The 19,790-nt window shown below is 45.1% G+C and overlaps 2 protein-coding genes across 2 annotated transcripts; both read right to left on the bottom strand.

Annotated features, from left to right (window-relative positions):
- Nucleotides 1-382: 382 nt before the first annotated feature.
- Nucleotides 383-2,426, bottom strand: LOC147984770 (uncharacterized). Its single transcript, XM_087539801.1, has 2 exons — nt 2,408-2,426; nt 383-1,008 (listed from the first exon to the last, which is right to left on the bottom strand). The coding sequence occupies exons 1-2, from the start codon at nt 2,424-2,426 to the stop codon at nt 383-385; spliced, it is 645 nt and encodes a 214-aa protein (XP_087395927.1).
- A 1,910-nt stretch (nt 2,427-4,336) lies between these two features.
- Nucleotides 4,337-6,380, bottom strand: LOC147984769 (uncharacterized). The gene is made up of 2 exons (XM_087539800.1): nt 6,362-6,380; nt 4,337-4,962 (listed from the first exon to the last, which is right to left on the bottom strand). The coding sequence occupies exons 1-2, from the start codon at nt 6,378-6,380 to the stop codon at nt 4,337-4,339; spliced, it is 645 nt and encodes a 214-aa protein (XP_087395926.1).
- Nucleotides 6,381-19,790: the final 13,410 nt, after the last annotated feature.

Genomic DNA, 19,790 nt, shown 5'->3' with positions numbered 1-19,790 from the left:
ATTCACAAGATACATCACAACGAGAACTATCATGATATCTCCTAATAACACATTTTTAAATCCATCATCTAATAGAGAAACAGAATAAGGTCCCTCTTTATGCTAGGAACATAACAATATTATTAGGATGGAGGATGAACAAAGCTTCAATGGTTAAGCATAAATCAAAATGCTTGAACATCAGCCCAACAGGAAAAATCTAAGACTTGGATCCATCCTTTTGGAGTGTCCTCACAGAATGGAATCCCTTAAATGAGTTCGAAGTGTGCAAGTGGCACCTGAGTCAACTCACAATTATTTATGGGAAGATAAGTAAACCAATGATTCAGGAATTTAAGGAATTTTCATTACCCTTATTAGCAAGCCTTTGAGCCCAACTCTTTCATAACATGCCCAAGAGATGTTCTTCTTGAACACACATATGTATGAGCTCACTCATGGTCCACTTCTCTGTATGTGTGTTATAATTGATCCTAAATGGACCATACTCCACATGAAGGGAATTCATAATGAAGTCTACCAAAAGGCCCTCAGAAATCTCAATGCACATGCCCTCTAATTTCGCGGCCATATCGTTCATAGTTATGATATGCCTTCTAATGCCTCTTACACCATCATACTTAGTGGTGAGTATTTCCATGATCAGCGTGCTAGCATGTGCTTTTGAGGATTTTTTGAATTGCTCCTCCACTAATGCCAGGTAAGTTTCAGCACACACAAAGTCAGGAATTGCTCCCCTGATCCCATGATTTATTGTGCTTTTCATGAGCTTGATAGCCATGCGGTTGGAGCGCTCCCATTTCTCCATATTAGCCTCATAAACCTTACTTTTCTCAAGAAGGCTTTCATCATCAGAAGGCGGAGGAATAGGAGCCTTTTCTCTAAGTGCACAGTCAAGGTCCATGATCACAAGGGCATTCAGAATATGCTCCTTCCAGGAAGGAAAATTAGTTTCATTGTGATGTTCAATTCCACTGATGTGCCCGGAAATAACTGATGGGTCCAAAGCTGAATAAAACATAAATAACATGGATATTAAACATTATGAAAATATCCATATATAAGGAAACTTAATGCATGATATTAATCCTATGTTGGTCTGATTAATAATATGGCAAATTTAATTAAATCCTTATTCGCAACACCGTTGGGCAGTAACAAAAAGGAACAAAATGAAATATCTTTATTGGAAAATTAATTATAGTAATCATGATAATAATCAACTTTGGTCAGAATATAATCATGCGTCATAAGGTACATCACATGATTAACTTTTGTGCATCCCAGGAGATGATAGTAGTGCAGCCTAGGCATCACGGGCTGACGCTTAAATGAGCAGCTAACTTATAACCGGTATTAACCGAAACAAATGCATGTGTAACCTATCAAAAGTACAACAGGGCACAGGCTAAGGATGTAACTGTATGAAACAACACCGAGAGAGAGAAAAAACTCATAAGATACTGAATCATACATCACACAAATAATTAAACAGCCATCTATTGTTTCAAAATAACAAACATAATCCAAAAAGTAAATAAATCAGCATGTGCTCTTCCTGAAGGTACCAAGCATCGATGGAATTAAAAATTAAACAAGCTGCCCGTGCTAGTACTAGGCCATTATCCAACTCTGATAACACAAAATGCCTCCGTGTGGCCCAGTTATAAGCAAGGCCGGTCTAATGCCCAGTCTTAGTCATACACAAGTTAGTTACGCAAAGTGCAAAGACAAATCCCGAATCGACCTAGCCAGCTCTCACTCCACCGCCACTACTCGCGGAAAAAAGGATCGATCGAGCGCCGGCGGCCGTTACGGTAGTGAGCCCGAAGTGTGCGAAAGGTGCTGATGCGCGCGTTCCGGGCTACTGCACCCCCCTAATGCGCATGGCGGCGGGAGTACCGCCCTAATGCGCGCGGCAGGAGGAGGAGGTCGAGGCGCTGCCTTAGGCGCGGCCCTAATGCACGACCGTAATGCGTGCCACGGCGGGTGCACGATCGTGAGGAGTGCGGCGGCGCATGACATGATATGCTCGTGATGCGAGTATCGCTCATGCGCAATCAGAGACGATGGCGCTCGAAACTGATGAGCAGATGCCAAGGTCCCATGCGTATAGAAGGTGCGATTTTCTGCCAATGCTGCTTAATGCTTGTGGCCTCGATCCCTGAAACTTGTGTACGACGGCGTGATTTTGCAGGCAAGTTCTATCAGATTTGCAATTTCTTTGCTAGTAGGATTAGTCTACTTGGGATTATCAAATCGATTCATGTAATTAGATCCAACCATGCTCTGATACCAAATGTTAGACTAATTACTGAGATTATTCAACTGCTAATCGGATCGTATCTAATATACATGAACACAATTTGATCTGATGTGGAAATTAGGAGCAGTAGATCGATTATACCTCCGTTTTGTGATGCCATCTTGGGTCTAGAGAGGACGAAGAACTCGACAACGTCTCCAGCACCTCACCGGAGTAATGGGAAGTCTTCACGTCAATGAGCCATGCTCTCCTGATTGGAAAATGAGTGATTTTCGGAGTAGACGATGGCTAATGCGATGGACTAATTCGTACGTGCAAATCTGCTCCTTATATAATGCATTGGCTTTGACCGCGGGACCTGAACCATATTAGCGTTAATTCAGCCCCCCAATCACGGGCATGATTTGTTAATTTCCATTTAATTGATATTAATCTTGAAATTAATTAATGGGTCAACATTAATTTATGGTAATTAACCTTTTTGACCATTTGATCACATAATAATTCCAACATTCTCCCACTTGATCGAATGGTTAACATCATCAGTCCATACTTCGACAAAAGCATCATACCAAGGTAATGTATTCACAGTAATTGAAGAGTTATTACTGGAACCCCATTATCTATAGCATAATACTCCGTCTCAGCATAGATAATTATTCATGGTTGGGAGTTTGTATGTGCATGCAGGCATACTCCCTACTTATGGTCCTAGTAGTTTGTTTCTTATTAATCATTATGTGCACTTATTTAGAGAAACAAACTTCCTTATTGTCCAGATCAAAATTTGAGATCTCATTTATACAATTATCCCACCAATTAGAGGCCTTGAGTTATACTTATGCTAGCAAAATTAATGGCATGCCTTTAGTTTGGGGATCAGCTATCATGCACTTAGTACATATATGCTGAGTTTAATATTTGTTCTTGGACAATATCTTTCACAACATGATACTCTCTTAATTGTTGTTACTCATGAACTAATGTGCGGATTTCTTATCGCACAAAAATATTAGTTATGTAGTGTACCAATCTAAGTCCGGATAAAATTGTTCAGCCACAAGGCTTGCCTGGTTGTATCGCAACATAGCTAAAATTCAAAGTTGCTTTGTTGTTACCTTAGACAGTAGGCTTACTAGTGGAAAACTAATTTTATATGTATTGTACCATATAGTACGAACGTGATATACTAGCTCCCACTCATCTTAGCGTACATGCCATTTCCCTTCTTATTTCCTATATGAACCCATCAATTTTAATTTTCATTTGCCCTTTTGTATATACCTCCCACTGATGCAAACATTCTATAAAGAATTAGAGTGTTTAACACCGGTGAATATTGGGCAACAATAACAAACAAACAAACAAAAACATTGTTCTTCTAGAAAAAGGGTCAATGCGAATACTTATGTGTGAAGGTAATGAAAGAGTAAAACACTTATAAGTGCTAGGAACTGGATCACATTTTTTATGCGTACTAATTCCATATCCCGAGTACTATGGAAAACTCATGTATAAGTTGTCTTTGCTTATTTCCCACAATGTAACTAATAGTTTAACCTAGATAAGCCAAGTAGATGAAAGGAATGTGTCTCTTACTTAATGAGAGTGTTCATTTCTCCCCTTCGAAATTTTTCTTAAATGACAGTATCATCATTTCGATGAGCACTCGTAATACACATTCAAGGATTCACAAGATACATCACAACGAGAACTATCATGATATCTCCTAATAACACATTTTTAAATCCATCATCTAATAGAGAAACAGAATAAGGTCCCTCTTTATGCTAGGAACATAACAATATTATTAGGATGGAGGATGAACAAAGCTTCAATGGTTAAGCATAAATCAAAATGCTTGAACATCAGCCCAACAGGAAAAATCTAAGACTTGGATCCATCCTTTTGGAGTGTCCTCACAGAATGGAATCCCTTAAATGAGTTCGAAGTGTGCAAGTGGCACCTGAGTCAACTCACAATTATTTATGGGAAGATAAGTAAACCAATGATTCAGGAATTTAAGGAATTTTCATTACCCTTATTAGCAAGCCTTTGAGCCCAACTCTTTCATAACATGCCCAAGAGATGTTCTTCTTGAACACACATATGTATGAGCTCACTCATGGTCCACTTCTCTGTATGTGTGTTATAATTGATCCTAAATGGACCATACTCCACATGAAGGGAATTCATAATGAAGTCTACCAAAAGGCCCTCAGAAATCTCAATGCACATGCCCTCTAATTTCGCGGCCATATCGTTCATAGTTATGATATGCCTTCTAATGCCTCTTACACCATCATACTTAGTGGTGAGTATTTCCATGATCAGCGTGCTAGCATGTGCTTTTGAGGATTTTTTGAATTGCTCCTCCACTAATGCCAGGTAAGTTTCAGCACACACAAAGTCAGGAATTGCTCCCCTGATCCCATGATTTATTGTGCTTTTCATGAGCTTGATAGCCATGCGGTTGGAGCGCTCCCATTTCTCCATATTAGCCTCATAAACCTTACTTTTCTCAAGAAGGCTTTCATCATCAGAAGGCGGAGGAATAGGAGCCTTTTCTCTAAGTGCACAGTCAAGGTCCATGATCACAAGGGCATTCAGAATATGCTCCTTCCAGGAAGGAAAATTAGTTTCATTGTGATGTTCAATTCCACTGATGTGCCCGGAAATAACTGATGGGTCCAAAGCTGAATAAAACATAAATAACATGGATATTAAACATTATGAAAATATCCATATATAAGGAAACTTAATGCATGATATTAATCCTATGTTGGTCTGATTAATAATATGGCAAATTTAATTAAATCCTTATTCGCAACACCGTTGGGCAGTAACAAAAAGGAACAAAATGAAATATCTTTATTGGAAAATTAATTATAGTAATCATGATAATAATCAACTTTGGTCAGAATATAATCATGCGTCATAAGGTACATCACATGATTAACTTTTGTGCATCCCAGGAGATGATAGTAGTGCAGCCTAGGCATCACGGGCTGACGCTTAAATGAGCAGCTAACTTATAACCGGTATTAACCGAAACAAATGCATGTGTAACCTATCAAAAGTACAACAGGGCACAGGCTAAGGATGTAACTGTATGAAACAACACCGAGAGAGAGAAAAAACTCATAAGATACTGAATCATACATCACACAAATAATTAAACAGCCATCTATTGTTTCAAAATAACAAACATAATCCAAAAAGTAAATACATCAGCATGTGCTCTTCCTGAAGGAACTAGGCATCGATGGAATTAAAAATTAAACAAGCTGCCCGTGCTAGTACTAGGCCATTATCCAACTCTGATAACACAAAATGCCTCCGTGTGGCCCAGTTATAAGCAAGGCCGGTCTAATGCCCAGTCTTAGTGATACACAAGTTAGTTACGCAAAGTGCAAAGCCAAATCCCGAATCGACCTAGCCAGCTCTCACTCCGCCGCCACTACTCGCGGAAAAAAGGATCGATCGAGTGCCGGCGGCCGTTACAGTAGTGAGCCCGAAGTGTGGGAAAGGTGCTGATGCGCGCGATCCGGGCTACTGCGTCCCCCTAATGCGCACGGCGGCGGGAGTACCGCCCTGATGCCCGCGGCAGGAGGAGGAGGCCGAGGCGCTGCCTTAGGCGCGGCCCTAATGCACGACCGTAATGCGCGCCACGGCGGGCGCACGACCGTGAGGAGTGCGGCGGCGCATGACATGATATGCTCGTGATGCGGGTACCGCTCATGCACAATCGAAGACGATGGCGCTCCAAACTGATGAGCGGATGCCGAGGTCCCATGCGTACAGAAGGTGCGATTTTCTGCCGATGCTGCTTAATGCTCGTGGCGCCGATCCCTGAAACTTGTGTACGATGGCGTGATTTTGCAGGCAAGTTCTATCAGATTTGCAATTTCTTTGCTAGTAGGATTAGTCTACTTGGGATTATCAAATCGATTCATGTAATTAGATCCAACCATGCTATGATACCAAATGTTAGACTAATTAGTGAGATTATTCAACTGCTAATCGGATCGTATCTAATATACATGAACACAATTTGATCTAATGCGGAAATTAGGAGCAGTAGATTGATTATACCTCCGTTTTGTGATGCCATCTTGGGTCTAGAGAGGACGAAGAACTCGACAACGTCTCCAGCACCTCGTCGGAGTAATGGAAAGTCTTCACGTCAATGAGCCATGCTCTCCTGATTGGAAAAGGAGTGATTTTCGGAGTAGGCGATGGCTAATGCGATGGACTAATTCGTACGTGCAAATCTGCTCCTTATATAATGCATTGGCTTTGACCGCGGGACCTGAACCATATTAGCATTAATTCAGCCCCCCCCCAATCACGGGCATGATTTGTTAATTTCCATTTAATTGATATTAATCCTGAAATTAATTAATGGGTCAACAGTAATTTATGATAATTAACCTTTTTGACCATTTGATCACATAATAATTTCAACACTGGATGCATGGATCGAAATGATTCATCATGAAGAAAAAGTAAGAGGGAGAAAGTGATGGATGGGGAAAGTCAGGGTGGGCACACCGTGGATTTTGAGAGCGCCGCGGCGGTGGAGCGGAAGGACGCCGCCGCTGCCGCGCCCTTCCTTGCAGCTGCTTGCATCCCGGGAGAAGAGGATGGGAGTGGGAGTGTGTGTGTTGGGGTCATCTTCTTGGCCAGGGCCATCCGCTTCTCCTTGTAGCGGCGGCGCCTCTCGACGTCCTCCTACAGCGCGCGCGTGCGGGCGCCCGCCGTGGCCGCGGCCGCGAGCTGCCGCCCCAGGTACACGTTGCCCCGTGCCGGCGCCGCAGGGCTGACCCCATCTGCTGGAGGAGACGGCGTGGGGGACAGGGTGCTGGGGGAGGCGGCGCGCGCACGGGTGGAGAGGGGGAGGGAGGCGGTGGCGGTGGCGGATGGGTGGTGCTTGGTGGGGACGTTGGGCAGCGGCGCCCGGGACTTGGGAAAAAGGAGAGGAAGAGCGGGCGGAGCTATGTGTGTATACATGTGTCAGTGGTTCTATAGTAGTAGCGCTGGGTTTATGCCCCACGCTGCTACTACGGTATGTCGCGGGAGGCACGATGAAGACCACATAGTAATAGCGCGGGGTTTACAAACCGCGCTACTACTATCAACTTAGTAGTAGCATGGGTTTATACCCCGCGCTACTACTACTGCTTGTCGGGGCGGGCGCGGTGGAGAACACTAAGTAGTAGCGTGGGTTTATACCCCGTGCTACTACTATCAACTTAGTAGTAGCGTGGGTTTACAACCCGCGCTACTACTAATTAGCAGTAGCGCCTCTTTTTGTGCCACGCTGCTGCTAAGATTCTGTGCATAATGTTTTCCCTAGTAGTGTGAGGGGTAGCTAATTGTGGTTCTTCACAAGGTGAAGATACCCCGAACAAACTCCTCAAAGGATTGTTTTCCATCGTAACAAGTGACAATAAATTTCAGCACACTATATAAATGTTACCTTACCAAATTCCACTTACCAAAGGCACTTCACTCCTCGGCAACGGCGCCAGAAAATAGCCTTGATGACCCACAAGTATAGGGGATCAATTATAGCTCTTTTCGATAAGAGTGTCGAACCCAACAAGGAGCAGAAGGAAATAACAAGTAGTTTCTGGTAAGGTATGGTCTGCAAGTGCTGAAATTGTAAGTAAGCGGAGTAGTTTGATAGAAAGATAATTTGTAACGAGCAAGTAATGATAATAGCAACAAGAGTGCACCAAGGTAGACCAACCCTTTTGAGGCAAAGAACAGGCGAAAACGGTCTCTTATGACAAGCAAAGCATTCTTGAGGGTACACATGAAGTTCATCTAGTCACTTTCATCATGTTGGTTTGATTTGTGTTTGCTACTTTGATAGTTTGATATGTGTGTGGACCGGTGCTTAGGTGTTGTTCTTACTTGAACAAACTCCTACTTATGATTAATCCTCCCGCATGCATCTGCAACTACGAGAAAAGTACTAAGAATAAATTCTAAACATAGCATTAAACTTTTGGATCCAATGGTCCCTTAGGAAATAGCGCATAAACAAGGGTTTAAGCTTCTATCACTCTCGCAACCCACCATCTATTTGCTACTCCACAATGCATTCCCTTAGGACCAAATATGGTGAAGTGTCATGTAGTCGATGTTCACATGACACCACTAAGGGAATAACAACATACATACTATCAAAATATCAAACACATATCAAGTTCCCATGATTACTGGCAACATGATTTCTCCCATGACATCAAAAACAAAAGTAACTACTCACAAATGATAAACATGTTCATGATCAGAGGAGTATTAAATAGCATAATGGAGCTGAACATATAATCTTCCACCAAATAAACCATATAGTAATCAACTACAAGATGTAATCAACACTACTAGTCACCCGCAAGTACCAATCTATAGTTCCGGTAACAAGATTGAACACAAGAGATGAACTAGGGTTTGAGAGGAGATGGTGTTGTTGAAGATGTTGATGGAGATTGCCCTCCCCAAGATGGGAGAGTTGTTGGTAATGATGATGACGATGATTTCCCCCCTATGGGAGGGAAGTTCCCCCGGCGGGATCGCTCCACTAGAGGGAAAAAGTGGTCCTTCCCAAGTTCGGCCTCGAGGCGGTGGCGCTTCGTCCCGAAAGTCCTCCTCTTATTTTTTCTAGGTCAAAATGACTTATATAGCAGAAGATGGCCACCGGAGGTGGGCCGAGGAGGCCACAGCCCACCTGGGCGCTCCTAGGTGGGTTGTGCCCACTTGGTGGCCCCCTCTAGTGTTTATTGGCTCCAGTATTTCTCCAATAATCCATAAAACATCTTCGTAAAGTTTCAGCTCATTTGGAGTTGTGTAGAATAGGTGGCCTGACGTAGCTTTTCCAGGTCCAGATTTCCAGCTGCCGAAATTCTCCCTCTTGGTGTGTTCCTTGCAAATTATGAGAGAAAAGGCATTATAATTACTCTGAAAATCATTATTATGGATAAAAACATTACAAATAATAGTACGAAAACATGATGTAAAATGGACGTATCATAACCTGGGCTACTGAGGTGCTAGGGATCGAGGCGGCGGCTCAGCCTCGTTTGCCAGACCCACCTCATAGGGATTAGATCCCGCCTCAATGGGTTCCAACACCCTCTGGCCATTATTCTAACCAGCTAGATAATATGATAGAGGCATCAACACGGCTGGCGGCTATCCCGATCAAGGGCGAATCTCCGACTGCAGTGGAAACCCGGAACGTGGTGGAGCTTCTTCAGAGGGTTGTCGCACATCAGGCAGCTTATTCGTACACTCATGAGCGTGTTCACTCAACTCCCCACCTAACTCGAAGCTACAACCATCGTATTGAGTCATCGGCGGCTTCCAGTAGTGAATTGCGTCGTAACCTGCCTCGTAATGATGACCTGCCCCATGGACATAACCCGCCCCGTGATCATAATCTGCTGAACAATGCTCATGCCCATGTGGATCAGGCTAGAGCTCGTCATGAGGCGGATTTGCCGGCTCAATTGGGGGTTCATCAGCAGTTTCTAGTGAACCCTCGGCATCCGTTGAAGGTGGGACGACTTCCAGGACAGTTGGTTTTCCATCTCTGGTACCGGCTGTGTGTAATGAACGTCTACCCAAGGATTTTAAGGGCCCTCGTAAGGTTCCTAATTATACACCTGATCTTCCCCCTGAGGCTTGGATTGAGAGCTATGAATTGGCCATGGAGATGCTGGATGTTAATGATGTTGTATCAGCCAAGTACTTCACCATGATGTTGGATGGGCTGGCTTGAACCAGGGTGAAAGGGTTGCCCGCCAATTCTATCAATTCATGGCCTGAGTTAAAAGCATGCTCTGTTTAGAATTTTAAAGGAACGTGTAAGTAGCCTCTAACAATTATTGATCTAGATAACTGTGTGCAACGGGAGGATGAGTCGGCACACCATTGGGTCCGTCGGGTCTCAGCTATTATCCATTCTGAAGGAAATATGCCCTAGAGGCAATAATAAAGTTGTTATCTATATTTCCTTATATCATGATAAATGTTAATTATTCATGCTAGAATTGTATTAACCGGATACTTGATACATGTGTGGATACATAGAAAAAACACAGTGTCCCTAGTAAGCCTCTACTAGACTAGCTTGTTAATCAAAGATGGTTAAGTTTCCTAACCATAGACATGTGTTGTCATTCGATGAACGGGATCACATCATTAGGAGAATGATGTGGTGGACAAGACCCATCCGTTAGCTTAGCATAATAATCGTCAAGTTTTATTGCTATTGCTTTCTTCATGACTTACACATAATTCTTTGACTATGAGATTATGCAACTCCCGGATAACGGAGGAATACCTTGTGTGCTATCAAACGTCAAAGTAACTGGGTGATTATAAAGATGCTCTACAGGTATCTCTGAAGGTGTTTGTTGGGTTGGCATAGATTGAGATTAGGATTTGTCACTCCGAGTATCGGAGAGGTATCTCTGGGCCCTCTCGATAATGCACATCATGATAAGCCTTGCAAGCAATGTTACTAATGAGTTAGTTGTGGGATGATGCATTACAGAACGAGTAAAGAGACTTGCCGGTAATGAGATTGAACTAGGTATGAAGATACCAAAGATTGAATCTCGGGCAAGTAACATACCGATGACAAAGGGAAGAACGTATGTTGTCATTACGGTTTGACCGATAAAGATCTTTGTAGAATATGTAGGAACCAATATGAGCATCCAGGTTCCGCTGTTGGTTATTGACCGGAGAGGTGTCTCGGTCATGTCTACATAGTTCTCGAACCCATAGGGTCCGCACGCTTAACGTTCGATGACGATTTTGTATTATATGAGTTATGTGATTTGGTGACCGAATGTTTTTCAGTGTCCCGGATGAGATCACGGACATGACGAGGTGTCTCAAAATGGCCGAGACATAAAGATTCATATATAGGATGATACTATTTGGACACCGGAAGTGTTCCGGGGGTACCGAGTACGTATCGGGTCACCGGAAGGGGTTCCGGGCTAACCCCGACAAACTATATGGGCCTATTGGGCCAAGAGGGGAAATGCAGCAGCCAACATGGGCTGTTGCGCCCCCCTTGCTGACAAAATAGGAAGGGGAAAGGCAAGGGGGAAGAGAGAAGGAAGGGGACGCAATTCGGCCTCCCCTTCCTTCCCTCCTCTCTCCCCTTTCCTTCCCTCTCCGGAAAAGATGGTAAGTGGGGCGAATTGGACAAGGCACCCAAGTAGGATTCCTCCTACTTGGGGTGCCCCATGGTTGTCCCCTTCCCCCTCCCACCTATATATATGTGGGGAGGGGGTGCCTAGAACACACAACATTGTTAGCCGTGTGCGGCGCCCCCCTCCATAGTTTACGCCTCCAGTCATATTCACGTAGTGCTTAGGCAAAGCCCTACGTGGATCACTTCACCATCACCGTCACCACGCCGTCATGCTGACGGAACTCTCCCTCGACACTTTGCTGGATCAAGAGTTAAAGTGATGTCATCGAATTGAACGTGTGCAGAACTTGGAGATGCCCTATGTTCGGTGCTTGATCGGTCGGAACGAGAAGAAGTTTGACTATAGCAACCGCGTTGCCAAACGCTTTTGCTTTCAGTCTATGAGGATACATGGACATACTCTCCCCCTCTCATTGCTATGCATCTCCTAGATAGATCTTTCGTCAGCGTAGGAATTGTTTTGAAATTGCATGCTACGTTCCCCAACACATTCATCAGATAGCATCACAACGGGTTCTGCAGTTCTGTTCTTGCAGAAGAATTGTCATTTTAGCCCTCTCAAGCAGAAGCTTGGGCGACATAAACGACATTGCAATGACATGGGGAGCTTATGGTGGCTTTAATTAAGTATGATGATTCTAATAACACCAAGGACCCTGGATCTGATGATGAGAGGTCCAATAAGGGTAAGAAGAGTAGCAATGGTAAAGGTCAATAGCAGAATACGGCGACGAACAATGGCAACAACCAAGGTAATGGTGGGAAATGCAGACACCCCGATGGCGGGTCAGATCTTGTGGCTAACACCAACACTGGGTATAAGGGCCAGCGCCAAAACGGTAATGGTAAGCCGTTCTTTGGTGGGAAAAACTTTAATCTTGAGGTGATGTTCAATGAGCCTTGCCCAAAGCACGGTTTGCCTGACAATCTGGCGAGTCACACTTGGGAGGATTGTTTCATCAAGCGAGAGTAAAGGAATTCCAACTTTAGTCAGAATCATGGTAACAATCATGGGCCGTCCGGCGGGTCAGGATCTGGTGCACAGGGGCCCAACTTTGGTGGAGGCGGCTCTAATTCCGGTTAGCAAGGCCAGAACAGTCAAGGTGGATATCACCAATAGTCTGGTCAGGGCAACCAACAGTAGGTTAATCAGTCAGGATACCAGAGTAATCCAAAGCATCTCAATGGTGGCCAATACCATGTTTTTACCACATGTCTTTGTAAACGAGATCAGAAGGTTCATAAGCGTGCGGTCAACACTGTTGAGCCGACTGTACCTTAGTACTTATGGTGGTCGGAATTTCCAATCACCTAGAGTCAGGAGGGTCACCTGCCCCGGGTTGAAAATTCGGGTCATCTTCCTTTGGTGGTGGCCCCTCAGGTTGGGGGCTATAAATTTACTAAAGTGCTTATGGGTGGAGGAAGCAGTATTAACATCTTGTATTATGACACCTTTTGTCGGATGAATTTAAACGACAAGGATCTTAAGACATCTTCCATAGTTTTCCATGGCGTGGTGCCTGGTAAGTCGGCATATCCTGTTGGAAAGATTGCCTTGGAAGTCGCCTTCTGTAATGACTATGACTACAGAGCAGATACAATGTGGTTCGAGGTGGTTAAAATCAAGAGCCCATGTCATGCCTTGTTTGGGCAACTAGCTTATGCAAATTTTATGGCCCGACCATGCTATGTTTATTTACAACTTAAGATGCCAGGGCGTAAGGGCACAATTACGGTCCATGGTGACCAAAAAATCACCTTGGAGTTTGAGGAAGGCGATGTTGCTTATGCTGAGTCGGCCTGCGCCACAAAAGAGCTTAAGTTTTATAAGGACAATGTTGACCTGATCGATATGACTCCCTTAATGAAGCCCACTACTGAGCAGGACCCTTTGTTGAAGTTCCAGGCTGATGACACTAAACAGATTGATTTTGTCCCTGATGATTCATCTCAGCAGTTCACAGTAGGGGCTAATATGGATCCTAAATAGGAAAGCACGCTCATTGAGTTCATCCATGAGAATTGGGACATCTTTGCATGGAAACCTTGTGACATGCCCGGTTTACCGAGAGAGTTCACTGAGCATGCTCTTAATGTGGATACCAAGTTTAAGTCGGTTCAACAGTTCCTTCGTTTTTTTCAATGAAGAGCGACGTAAAGCTATTGGAGTATAGGTGGCCCGGCTCTTAGCGGTTGGGTTTATCATTGAAGTCTTTCACCCCGAGTGGTTGGCAAACCCGGTGTTGGTACTAAAAAATAATGCCACCTGGCGTATGTGTGTTGATTACATAGATTTTAACAAGGCTTGTCCAGCTGATCCATTTCTCTCCCTCGTATCGACCAGATTATTGACGCTACAACGGGTTGTGAGAGCTTATGTTTTCCTGATGCTTATTCTGGTTATCATCAGATCAAGATGGTAGTTAAAGACCAAGAGAAGACGGCTTTCATCACACCTTTTGGAGCTTTCTATTATGTTTCTATGCCTTTTGGGCTCAAGAGTGCCCAGGCGACTTATCAGCATTGTGTTCAGAGTTGTTTGCACAGTCAGATTGACCGCAACGTTCATGCTTATGTGGATGATATTGTGGTCAAGTCCCAGAAGAAGGAGGCACTTCTTGATGATTTGAAGGAGAATTTTAATAATCTTTAGGTCTATAAGATGATGCTTAACCCGGCCAAGTGTGTCTTTGGTGTGCTTGCAGGTAAACTATTGGGTTTTCTGGCTTCAGAGAGAGATGCATTAAAGCTAACCCGGAGAAGATCAAAGCCATCACTTCACTTGCCAAGCCGGCATGTGTCAATGACGTCCAACGTCTAGCGGGTTGTATTGCAGTGATGAGCTAGTTCATACGTTGTGACGCCCCGAGACCGATGTGCCAGGTGTCTTCCAGTTATTTGCTGTTGTTGCCTTGTCATTTGCTTGCGTTTCATGCATTTCTTATCGTGTCATCATGTGCATTTCATTTACATACATGTTCGTCTCATGCATCCGAGCATTTTCCCCGTTGTCCATTTTGCATTCCGGCGTTCCTATGTCATCCGGTGTCCCTTTCTACCTCTTTTCGTGTGCGGGTGTTAAACATTTTCGGATTGGACCGAGACTTGTCATGCGGCCTTGGTTTACTACCGGTAGACCGCCTATCAAGTTCCATGCCATTTGGACTTCGTTTGATACTCCAACGGTTAACCGAGGGACCGATAAGGCCTCCTGCGTGTTGCAGCCCAGCACCCCATCAAAGTGGCCCAAAAACCACCTAAACCCCTTCTATCATCTAGGCCGTTCGATCACGATCGCGTGGCCGCAAAACCATGCTCAATTTGGACACTCCTAGCTCCCTGTACCTATAAATATGTGTCCCTCCCGGAATTTTCGCGCAGATGAACCCTAACCTCCTCCTCCGTGCACTGCCGGACATTTCGTCCGGCGCCGCTGGACATGTCCGCTACCACCGCCACGTCGCTCTGGACAATAGGAGCCCGCCACGTCAGCCGCGCTGCCGCCGCCAGCCAATCCCGCAGCGCCACTTGGCACCGCCGCCTCCCTCCGTCGCGCGGGCCCGCAGCGCCTAGATCCGGCCTGCCCTGGCCCGAGTCACCGCCGCCCAAGACGCGCCTGCCCCGCCGCCCGACTCCTCGCCGCGCTCGCCTCGACGGCCGCCGTCAGCGCCCCACTGCCTCACTCTTCGCCGGTCGGCGCTCGCTGCCCCGCCGCCTTCGCCGCCCCACCTCGCCGCCGGCGAGCTCCACCGCGGCGCCCCCTCGCTGCCCGTGCCGCCCGAGCCGGCCTCGTCGTGTCCGGCCACCGCCGGCGCCACCCCCGTCCTCCTCTGGCCACCGGAGCTCCGGCCACCTCGCCCCCAGCTCTGGCCTCCTTCTCCGGCGACGACGAACGACTCCGGTCAACAATGCTCGCGAGATCCCGATCTGGATCTGGACGAACTCGGTTGACTTTCTCCCCGAAGCCCTATTTTTTTGCAATCTTTGACGCATCATAACTTACTCACCGTTGCTCCGATTCGTGCATGTAGCATATCAAAACGTTTGTCTCGACGAGTACTCCATTTCATCCCACTGCATGATTTTAATTTGAGCTCATCTTGATGCCCGAAATGCTGTTGGAAGAGGGCTATGTGATGTTAGTTTTAGTTTATTATCAGCATATCCACTTTTGTCATTTTTGCCATGATTAATGTGTGCATGCTATGATCCTGAGCTCTACATGTGTTTTGAAGTATGCCATGCCATCTTTACAGGGGTGTATGCCATGTATTTTTGTGATCTCTGTGGTGACTAGCACAAGCATGCAAAGTAGCTTACTTAATGTTGCTGATTCCAGGGACTTAGAAATATTCTAAGTTATTGCCCTGTCCTTATTTTTATGCCATATGTTCATGTTGATACCTAGTGATCCGTGCCTCTTTTGAGCATGATCAGTAAGGATGTTTTGTAGATATTGTGGTGCTCTATCCATCCATGTCTTTGCTTGCATTTATGGAGCACACTAGCTTGAGTCAATCGAGCTCTACTTTTGCTATAAAATGTTCCTGGCAGATTGTTAACATGTTAAGCAATTTTTCCGAGCTTGTTGTAGTTGATCCGTTCATGCTATGTTGTTGTTCTTGCCATGTCTAGCTTCCATGCCATGTCTACTTGATGGGTGTATGCTTAGTTTGTCATGCAATGCCTTGTCGTGAGTGTATCGAGCTCGTAAACATGCCTACTTGATGTCTGTTTTGCATGTTCCAGTTTTTCACTAAGTCTGAATCTGTTAACGATAATTGCTATGTTCACATGCTTGCAATTGTATTTTCTGATCCCTTTTGGCTTATGGTCAATAAGGGACTTTTGTTGTATGCTTTGATTATCTTCATGCCATGCCTTGCTTTGCCATGATATGTTCCTGTAGCATGTTGTTTTCGTGCTCTAAACATTGCTTCCTGATGTTAAATTCCTGGCATGTTGTTTATTTCACTAAGTCTGTAACATGTTATTGTTTGCACTTTTGCCATGCTTGTTTGAACCTGCTATTGGATGAATTAGCCATAGCATAGTGTTCATCGTTTATCAAGCATCTTTAGTGGATCCCTGCCATGTATTTTGTTGCTATGTTAGAGTGCTATAGCATGTTATTCTTGATGCATTTAGATGGTCTCGTGCTGTTAATCATAGACCGGTGCCATATTTGTTTTGCTTGTCATTTCCAAACCGTGCATCCGATTCCGGTGATCTTTATATCGAATTCAACCAAAACCAACTCCTCTATCCAGCGGCACTCTTGGTTTTCCAAGTTGACACCAGGTTCAGTCATTCCTTTCCAAATAATGCATATGCATCACATATCACATCCTGCATATCATGCCATGTGTTGCATCATGTTGCTTGTGCATTGCACGTGGTTGATTGTGTCTCCCTTTGCTTGTTGTTCTTGCTTGTTTAGAGATGGGAGACGAGTTCATGTTCGAGGAGCCCGTTGAGTATGTTTATGAGGTTCAAGCCTTTGTCTTCTTGGAGAACTTTGCAGGCAAGATGACCATACCCTCAAAATCACTTCTATCTTTGCTTGCTAGTTGCTCGCTCTTTTGTTATGCCTATGCTGTGATTCCTACCACTTCCTTATCATGCCTCCCATATTCTTAAGCCAAGCCTCTAACCCACCTTTTCCTAGCAAACCGTTGTTTGGCTATGTTACCGCTTTGCTCAGCCCCTCTTATAGCCTTGTTAGTTGCAGGTGAAGATTGAAGTTTGTTCCTTGTTGGAACATGGATATTTTGTTGGGATATCACAATATCTCTTATTTAATTAATGCATCTATATACTTGGTAGAGGGTGGAAGGCTCGGCCTTATGCCTGATGTTTTGTTCCACTCTTGCCGCCCTAGTTTCTGTCATAATGGTGTTATTTTCCCGAATTTTGCGTTCCTTACACAGTTGGGTTATAATGGGAACCCCTTGACAGTTCGCCTTGAATAAAACTCCTCCAGCAAGGCCCAACCTTGGTTTTACCATTCGCCACATAGCCTCTTTTTCCCTTGGGTTAGGCCAGCCCAAGGGTCATCTTTATTTTAACCCCCCCGGGCCAGTGCTTGTCTAAGTGTTGGTCCGAAACAGAGCCACTTGCGGCGCCACTTCGGGGAAACTTGAGGGCTGGTTTTAGCTGTACGTGGTGTTCATTCGGTGTTTCCCTGAGAACGAGATATGTGCAGCTCCTATCAGGATGTCGGCGCATCAGGCGGTCTTGCTGGACTTGTTTTACCATTTTCAAGGACGTCTTGTAACCGGGATGCCGAGTCTGATCGGATTGTCTTGGGAGAAGGAATATCCTTCGTTGACCGTGAGAGCTTGTGATGGGCTAAGTTGGGACACCCCTGCAGGGATATGATCTTTTGAAAGCTGTGCCCGCGGTTATGGGAAGATCCGAATTTGTTAATGTCCGGTTGTACAAAACCTGAAACTTATCTCAATTAAAAAGCATCAACCGCGTGTGTAACCGTGATGGTCTCTTCTCGGCGGGGTCCGGGAAGTGAACACGGTGTTGGAGTTATGCTTGACGTAGGTTGTTCTAGGATCACTTCTTGATCATAGATTCTCGACCGTCCTTTTGCCTTCTCTTCTCGCTCTCATTTGCGTATGTTAGCCACCAAATATGCTAGTCGCTTGGTGCAGCTCCACCTCATACCTTTTAGCCTTACCTATAAGCTTAAATAGTCTTGATCGCGAGGGTGTGAGATTGTTGAGTCCCCGTGACTCACAGATACTTCCAAAACCAGTTTGCAGGTGCCGATGAAATCATGCAGGTGACGCAACTGAGCACAAGGAGGAGCTAGTTGAAGACCGTGTCCGTCTTGTTGTTCCATTTCTTAGTTGATCAGCAGTGGAGCCCAGTTGGGACGATCGGGGATCTGTGTAGCATTTGGGGTAGTCTTGTTTTATTTTGGGTTCCATAGTCGGACCTTGTGTGTATCTGGTTGATGTAATGCTTTATTCATGTATTGTGTGAATGTAACGCCCTCGATGCGGCTATATCTCCCACGTGTTGAAGCACGACTTAGAGGCATAACCGCATTGAAAGCAATGTCGCAAGTGAGGTAATCTTCGCAAACAACCCATGTAATACTATAGGGGAAAAGATACATAGTTGGCTTACAATCGCCACTTCACACAATTACATGAATAAAGCATTACAACATCCAAATACAATCAAGGTCCGACTATGGAACCAAAATAAAAGAAGAACCCCAAATGCTACATAGATCCCTGATCGACCCCAACTGGGCTCCACTACTGATCAACTAGAACTAAACAACATAAAGGACAAGATCTTCCTTGAGCTCGGTTGCGTCATCCGCACGGTTCAACGGCACCTGCAAGCTGGTTTTGGAAGTATCTGTGAGTCACGGGGACTTACAATCTCACACCCTCGCGATCAAGACTATTTAAGTTCATAGGTAAGGTAAAAGGTATGAGGTGGAGCTGCAGCAAGCGACTAGCATATATGGTGACTAACATACGCAAATGAGGGCGAGAAGAGAAGGAAAAAGCACGGTCGTACAACTATGATCAAGAAGTGATCCTAGAACAACCTACGTCAAGCATAACTCCAACACCGTGTTCACTTCCCGGACTCCGCCGGAAAGAGACCATCAAGGTTACACACGCGGTTGATGTATTTTAATTTAAGATCAACTTCAGGTTTTCTACAACCGGACATTAACAAATTCCCATCTGCCCATAACCGTGGGCACGGCTTTCGAAAGTTCAAATCCCTGCAGGGGTGTCCCAACTTAGCCCATCACAAGCTCTCACGGTCAACGAAGGATATTCCTTCTAGCGGGAAGACCCGATCAGACTCGGAATCCCGGTTACAAGACATTTCGGCAATGGTAAAACAAGACCAGCAAAGCCACCCAGATGTGCCGACAAATCCCGATAGGAGCTGCACATATTTCGTTCTCAGGGCACACCGGATGAGCCAGACGTCGGGTGGCCAGCCCAGAGTTGCCCCTGGTAGCTCCGGACATCGCTCAGTTTGGACCAACACTCAGAGGAGCACTGGCTCGGGGGTTTAAATAAAGATGACCCTTGAGTCTGCAGAACCCAAGGGAAAGAAAAGGCTAGGTGGCGAATGGTAAAACCAATGTTGGGCCTTACTAGAGGAGTTTTATTCAAGGCGAACTGTCAAGGGGTTCCCATTATAACTCAACCGCGTAAGGAACACAAAATCCGGGAACATAACACCGATATGACGGAAACTAGGGCGGCAAGAGTGGAACAAAACACC

This window comes from Triticum urartu, chromosome 2A, assembly GCF_056163025.1.
Source record: "Triticum urartu cultivar PI428250 chromosome 2A, HENAU_Tu73, whole genome shotgun sequence".
Lineage (NCBI taxonomy): Eukaryota > Viridiplantae > Streptophyta > Magnoliopsida > Poales > Poaceae > Triticum > Triticum urartu.
The sequence above is the reverse complement of the archived record's forward strand: the minus strand, read 5'-3'. Positions and strand labels throughout refer to the sequence as shown.